This window comes from Clupea harengus, chromosome 25, assembly GCF_900700415.2.
Source record: "Clupea harengus chromosome 25, Ch_v2.0.2, whole genome shotgun sequence".
Taxonomy (NCBI): domain Eukaryota; kingdom Metazoa; phylum Chordata; class Actinopteri; order Clupeiformes; family Clupeidae; genus Clupea; species Clupea harengus.
In genome coordinates, this window is record NC_045176.1 from 3,579,802 (window position 1) to 3,587,301 (window position 7,500).

The window sequence follows — 7,500 nt, forward strand, 5'->3', positions numbered from 1 at the left end:
CATCTACACCACCCTCATCTACACCACCCTCATCTACTCCACCCTCATCTACTCCACCCTCATCTACTCCACCCACCTCTACTCCACCCTCATCTACACCACCCTCATCTACACCACCCTCATCTACACCACCCTCATCTACACCACCCTCATCTACACCACCCTCATCTACTCCACCCTCATCTACTCCACCCTCATCTACACCACCTCTACTCCACCTCTACTCCACCCTCATCTACACCACCTCTACTCCACCCTCATCTACACCACCCTCATCTACTCCACCCTCATCTACTCCACCCTCATCTACACCACCCTCATCTACTCCACCCTCATCTACTCCACCCTCATCTACACCACCTCTACTCCACCTCTACTCCACCCTCCTCTACACCACCTCTACTCCACCCTCATCTACTCCACCCTCATCTACTCCACCCTCATCTACTCCACCCTCCTCTACTCCACCCTCATCTACTCCACCCTCATCTACTCCACTACTCCACTATATCCTTATCCTACCCCTACTCTTCTCCTCCTCCACCTCTACACCTACTCTTCTACTGCTTTGACTCCTTCAACTACTTCTTATGCCACTGAGTTCTGCCCCAATCTATCTGTCTGTTCTTCCATCCTCCCACCCTTACGTGGCTCCAGCCTACTCCTACAGCTGACTATTTAAGGTTTCAGTAGAAGTTGACACGAGGGCAGCGCCTGCTTTTTGGAGACAGACGTACCCAGGGGACACATACACTGATGGCAATGTTGCTCTGCACCGTACTGTAGTAGCTTAGCATGAAAGGGTCTGCTCAATGAGTACATGCTAATGTCAATGTCAACCAATCTGGGCCGGCTCTGTATCAGAGGGGCGGGGCGGGGCGGGGCGGGGCGGGGCGGGGCGGGGCGGGGCGGGGCGGGGGGGCGGGGCGGGGCGGGGCAGGGCGGGGGACAGACAGGAGGAGTGTGGGCTCTGGGTGCGGAGGAGGAGGAGGAGGAAGAGGAAGAGGAAGAGGAGGAGGGAAAGAAAACAGAGCGATTGGACTTGACAGTTCTGTGGAAGGTTGCTCTGTTGGTATACAGAGAGAGAAAGACATCCAGGCAGACAGACAGACAGACAGTTCTGATGTAGGCTGCTGTGTAGGTATACATTGAGAGGAAGACAGACAGACAGGCAAACAGAGAGACAGTTCTGAGGTAAATTGCTGTGAGGTTATACAGGGAGAGTAAGACAGACAGGCAGAAAGTTCTGAGGCAGGTTGCTATGGTTATACAGGGAGAGTAAGACAGACAGACAGGCAGACAGGCAGACAGTTCTGAGCCAGGTTGCTTTGAGGGTAAAGGAGGTCCTCTCGGGTCAGTCCAGGGATGCATGCTTTTGCTGCTGGAGGAGAAAAACAAGGAGATGGAGGGATGAGAGTGAGGAGGACAGATGAGAGGAGGAGAGGAGCGGAGTGAACAGAATCTGCATCACAGGAAATTAGGTCAGGTGTGAGCAAGCACACAGACACAAACATACTCTCTCATTCTGGCACTTTCTGTCACTCTCTCTCTCTCTCTCTCTCTCTCTCTCTCTCTCTCTCTCACACACACACACACACACACACACACACACACACACACACACACACACACACACACACACACACACACACACACACACACACACATACACACACACTCACATACAGAAACAAACATACTCTCTCATTCTCACACTTTCTGTCACTCTCTCTCTCTCTCTCTCTCTCTCGCACACACACTCACATACAGACACAAACATACTCTCTCACTCTCTCACACACACATACATACACAGACACACATACACACACAGGGCGATGTACTTACAATCATCTGTGAAGAATGATGAGCAGATGACAATAGAAATGTATGAGAAAGAGAGAGTGGCAGGTTAGAGAAAATAGATTAGACCAATAAATCAGCATCATTTTGTCACTGTAATTCCCCACTGCCCTGTAAAAGAAGACAACGCTGTGCTCCTGTTAGGTCATAAATAAAATAACAATAAACAAGTCCTCTTACTCAAGTTAAATTAAATCAAATTATTGGCTCATATTGTTTTGTTTTGTTCACACCAAGACCAACTGTACTTCACACTGCGGTGACACATTGCCTCTAAGCTACAGGTGCAGTGTCTCAGGAGCCATGTTGGCTCTAAGCTCTGGGTTATGGGTATGCAGACGTGTCTCAGGAGCCATGTTGGCTCTAAGCTCTGGGCTACAGGTGCAGTGTCTCAGGAGCCATGTTGGCTCTAAGCTCTGGGCTACAGGTGCAGTGTCTCAGGAGCCATGTTGGCTCTAAGCTCTGGGCTACAGGTGCAGTGTCTCAGGAGCCATGTTGGCTCTAAGCTCTGGGCTACAGGTGCAGTGTCTCAGGAGCCATGTTGGCTCTAAGCTCTGGGCTACAGGTGCAGTGTCTCAGCAGCCATGTTGGCTCTAAGCTCTGGACTACAGGTGCAGTGTCTCAGCAGCCATGTTGGCTCTAAGCTCTGGGCTACAGGTGCAGTGTCTCAGCAGCCATGTTGGCTCTAAGCTCTGGACTACAGGTGCAGTGTCTCAGCAGCCATGTTGGCTCTAAGCTCTGGGCTACAGGTGCAGTGTCTCAGCAGCCATGTTGGCTCTAAGCTCTGGCCTTAGTGTGGTGGGCGCTGGGTGCAGAGAGTAGTCCTGGTGTCTGTTAAAACAGGAGGAGGCATGGAGGGTTCTGCCCTCTATTAGAATCAGCTTCAGATGAATGAGAGGAAGGACAGATAATAGAGAGAGAGAGAGAGAGAGAGAGAGAGAGAGAGGGAACAAAAGAAAGAGAGGAGGAAGGTCATATTGATCTCCAAATGAACAGAATGAAGGGAATGGACAGTATGTGTGTGTGTGTGTGTGTGTGTGTGTGTGTGTGTGTGTGTGTGCGTGTGTGTGCGTGTGTGTAATGTGTGTTTTGTGATGGTGTGTGTCTAGTGTGTGTGAGAGTTGGACAGCGTGTGTGTGTGTGTGTGTGTGTGTGTGTGTGTGTGTGTGTGTGTGTCTAGCGTGTGTCTTGTGATGGTGTGTGTCTAGTGTGTGTGAGAGTTGGACAGTGTGTGTGTGTGTGTGTGTGTGTGTGTGTGTGTGTGTGTGTATGCTCACCGTTTGGTCAGTGAGTTGTGGCAGCACGACGGTTTTCTCCATGGTGTTCATAACCAGCTTCCAGAGCTCCTTCAGTACTCTCTTCAACACCGTCTTCTCACAGATCTTGGCAAACAGAGACAGACTGACACACACACACACACACACACACACACACACACACACACACACACACACACACAGACACACAAACACACAAACGAGTCATTAGTTGTATTGATCTGTATACATACACTTCCAATGAGTGTGTGTGTGTGTGTATGCGTGTGTGTGTGTGGGAGAGGGGGGGCATGATTGAGTGTGTGTTTGTTTAAACATATATATGCATGCTGTCCGTCAATAGTTTGTGTATCAATCAAAGATGAATATGTGTGTGCACATCTGCATGTGTGTGTGTGTGTCTATGACTCTCACTTGACGTCCAGGAAGTCCATGATTGGCTGGAGGACGTTGTCGGCGTCCCCGGCGATGTTGCCGTTAGCAGGGACGTTGGTGCCCTTCACCTGGCTCAAGATGTCTCCCATCTCACGCACCTTCTCCTCGATGTGGGGCTGGAAACTACACACACACACACACACACACACACACACACACACACACACACACACACACACACACACATTTCATCTACAAATGGCTGAAGGCTACAGGACAAACTGGAGACCAGCTGGAGATCAAAGTGAGACGAGCGTGAGACCAGCACGAGACCAGCATGTCTGATGCAGCCTGGTCTCACGAGTCTTATGAGACTACTGTATGATGAATGTCATTTTGTGATGTGATTCTTTTCAGATTGAAGGACAGACTACCTGATATCTCTCTTCCAGAGAATCCAGGGTGACTGGGAGACCACTCTACCAGTGAAAGATGTGTCTGGGAGACCACTCTACCAGTGAATGGTGTGACTGAGAGACCACTCTACCAGTGAATGGTGTGACTGAGAGACCACTCTACCAGTGAATGGTGTGACTGAGAGACCACTCTACCAGTGAATCCGGAGTGACTGGGAGACCACTCTACCAGTGAATGGTGTGACTGAGAGACCACTCTACCAGTGAATCCGGAGTGACTGGGAGACCACTCTACCAGTGAAAGATGTGTCTGGGAGACCACTCTACCAGTGAATGGTGTGACTGAGAGACCACTCTACCAGTGAATGGTGTGACTGAGAGACCACTCTACCAGTGAATGGTGTGACTGAGAGACCACTCTACCAGTGAATCCGGAGTGACTGGGAGACCACTCTACCAGTGAAAGATGTGTCTGGGAGACCACTCTACCAGTGAATGATGTGTCTGGGAGACCACTCTACCAGTGAATGATGTGACTCTGAAACCACTCTACCAGTGGATGATGTGACTGGGAGACCACTCTACCAGTGAATGATGTCTGGGAGACCACTCTACCAGTGAATGATGTCACCTAGGAGACCACTCTACCAGTGAATGATGTCACCTAGGAGACCACTCTACCAGTGAATGATGTCACCTAGGAGACCACTCTACCAGTGAATGGTGTGACTGGGAGACCACTTTACCATTGAATGATGTGACCTTTAAACAGCTACGTCAGAGGATCCTTTGTGAGTATAACAGTTACGTCAGTGGCTCCTTTGTGACTTTTAACAGCTACGTCAGTGGCTCCTTTGTGAGTATAACAGTTACGTCAGTGGCTCCTTTGAATGATGAGACCTTTAAACAGCTACGTCAGTGGCTCCTTTGTGTGTAGAAGTTTCTAGAAGTTACCTGACAGCAAACACTCGGCTGAGGTCATCCATCACATTATTCAACTTCACCTGCAGCTCCTTCATGTAATCACTGGCCTCCATGTTCAGCTGTACACACACACACACACACACACACACACACACACACACACACACACACACACACATTTGTTTTTACGAGTCACATAGTATGTCTGTGTGTTTCTGTGTATGTTTGTATGCAATACGTGTGTGTGTGCATGGGTGTGTGTGTGTGTGTGTGTGTGTGTGTGTGTGTGTGTGTGTGTGTGTGTGTGTGTGTGTGTGTGTGTGTGTGTGTGTGTGTGTGTGTGTGTGTGTGTGTGTGTGTGTGTGTGTGTGTGTGTGTGTGTGTGTGTGTGTGTGTGTGTGTGTGTGTGTGTGTGTGTGTGTGTGTGGCAGTGGTACAGGAGGTAAATAAGTCGTTTAGTAATCAGAAGGTTGCTAGTTCAATTCCCTGTCGAAGTGTCCTTGAGCAAGGCACTGAACCCCTAATTGCTCCTGATGTGCAGTGTGCCATCAGTGTAAATGTAAAATGTGTATACATTGTAAGTCGCACATATGTAAGTCGCTTTGGATAAAAGCGTCTGCTAAATGTAATGTAAATGTAATGTGTGTGTGTGTGTGTATGTGTGTGCATGTGTGTGTGTGGCGGGGGGGTGCAACTCACGCCTTTTCCTCCCATGGCCTCAAACATCTTCTCCAGTTGAACTCGGAGCTGCTGGATGTTATTGATGATGATGCAAGGCTGCAGGTTGGAGCACACAACAGAATCCAATGAGTTACACAGCAGATAAACACACACACACGCACACACGCACACACACGCAAACACACGCAAACACACACAAACATACACACAGATACACACACGCACACACGCACACACATACACACAGATACACACACACACACACACACACACACACACACATCATCAACTGCGCTGTGATGACAGTGAGTGATGTGTAGATGAGTGTGTGTGTTAATTAGCCACAGGGTGTTCCAGTGCGGGTGTGTGTTTGTCCAGTGGGAACTGTTAGAGATACGGCCCACAGCCTGCCCACAACCTACTAATTACGCACACACACACACAACCACACAAACACACACACACACACCCACAACCACACAAACACACACACACACACACAGAAAATATACTCACAACTGACTGAAGAATACAGAGAAATACAATATTTTTCAAAGCACGTGTGTAGTAATATGTACGTTTTTGTGTGTGTGTGTGTGTATGTGTAAGTGTGTGTGTGTGTGTGTGTGTGTGTGTGTGTGTCTACATACCACTATCTCCTTGGCACAGTGATTAGGGAAGTCCTTGGTGATGATGTCAGCATAGGATACAAGGACATTGCCAATTGTCTGGGAGAGAGAAAGGCAAAGAGAGAAAGGGATAGAGAGAAAGGGAGAGAGAGAGGGAAATGGAGAGAGAGAGGAAGAGAAAAAGAGAGGGAGAGAGAATGGGGAGAGAAAGGGAGAGAGAGAGAAGGAGAGAGAGAAAGGGAGAGAGAGCAGGAATGAGTAGAGAGATCATGAGCAGAAAAAGGTGATAAAGAAGAGAGACATTACAAACAATGTATAGATTCAATTCAATTCAATTCAATTTTATTTATATAGCGCCATAACAATACAATTGTCTCTAGGCGCTTTACAGAGCCCAGAGCCTGAACCCCCTTAGTGCAAGCACATTGGCAACACGGGCAAGAAAAAACTCCCTGTTAGTCAGGAAGGAACCTTAAGCAGAACCACGGCACATAAGGGGGGACCCATCTGCTTGAGGTCGGCCGGGTGGAGATAGGAAGGGGGGATGGGGGAGGGTTGTGTGGCAGAAGGGGATGGGAAACAACAGGTGTTGTACATATCCTGCATTTGGTAGGTGTACATAATATATATACAGACATCCGGTGGTAAATACATGATACAAACAAGACCAGTTTAGTGGCTATACAATATATACCAATATACAATATATAGATGTGTTCATTGGTTCAGTGTTTTTTTCAGAAAAAACGATATTCAGATTGATGGAGATAATTTGCATATACTGTTAATTACTTAAGAATGTATGAATCATGTGCTTATGAAATGGCTTTTCTGTGCGTGTGTGTAACTTAGAATATTAGGTGCCACTTAGTCTGCATATGTACAAGAGCATGTTTAGACCAGAAGTGATAAGAAGGGTCGAACTGTGCTTCTTCCGACCTTGCAAAACTTCCATCCTTGCCTCGGACGTGAGAAATCCACCACGTGATTATCCCTGCTGAACGCTCAACTTCTGTCTATATAAACCTTGTGCGATGTGTTTATCATTGCTTCACTTTCAGCCTTGTGCTGGGAGTGAGCCCGATTGCAATTGTTGTTTGTCTAATAAATATACTTATATGCAGCTCCGGAGTCCTGAGGTAACTAGGGTGAATTTTCACCTATCACAGATATTCAGATAGTGGAAGTTATTCTGCCCTGGATGTGTAGGCCTATATGAGTCTATATGTTGTCTATATGATGATTGGATTTTATTCAGTCCTGGATGTGTAAGCCTATATGAGTCAGTATGATGACTGGATGTGTAGGCCTATATGAGCTTATATGTTGTCTATA

General features: G+C 47.8%; 1 protein-coding gene across 1 annotated transcript in view; it reads right to left on the minus strand.

The window, feature by feature from the left end:
- LOC105905827 (protein unc-13 homolog A-like) overlaps positions 1-7,500 on the minus strand; it is a 70,796-nt gene that overhangs the window by 8,829 nt on the left and 54,467 nt on the right. Inside the window, 6 exon segments of the mRNA XM_042703687.1 lie at positions 1,849-1,854; positions 3,141-3,264; positions 3,555-3,698; positions 4,886-4,974; positions 5,555-5,632; positions 6,187-6,264. Of these exon segments, the coding sequence (XP_042559621.1) occupies positions 1,849-1,854; positions 3,141-3,264; positions 3,555-3,698; positions 4,886-4,974; positions 5,555-5,632; positions 6,187-6,264 (519 nt within the window).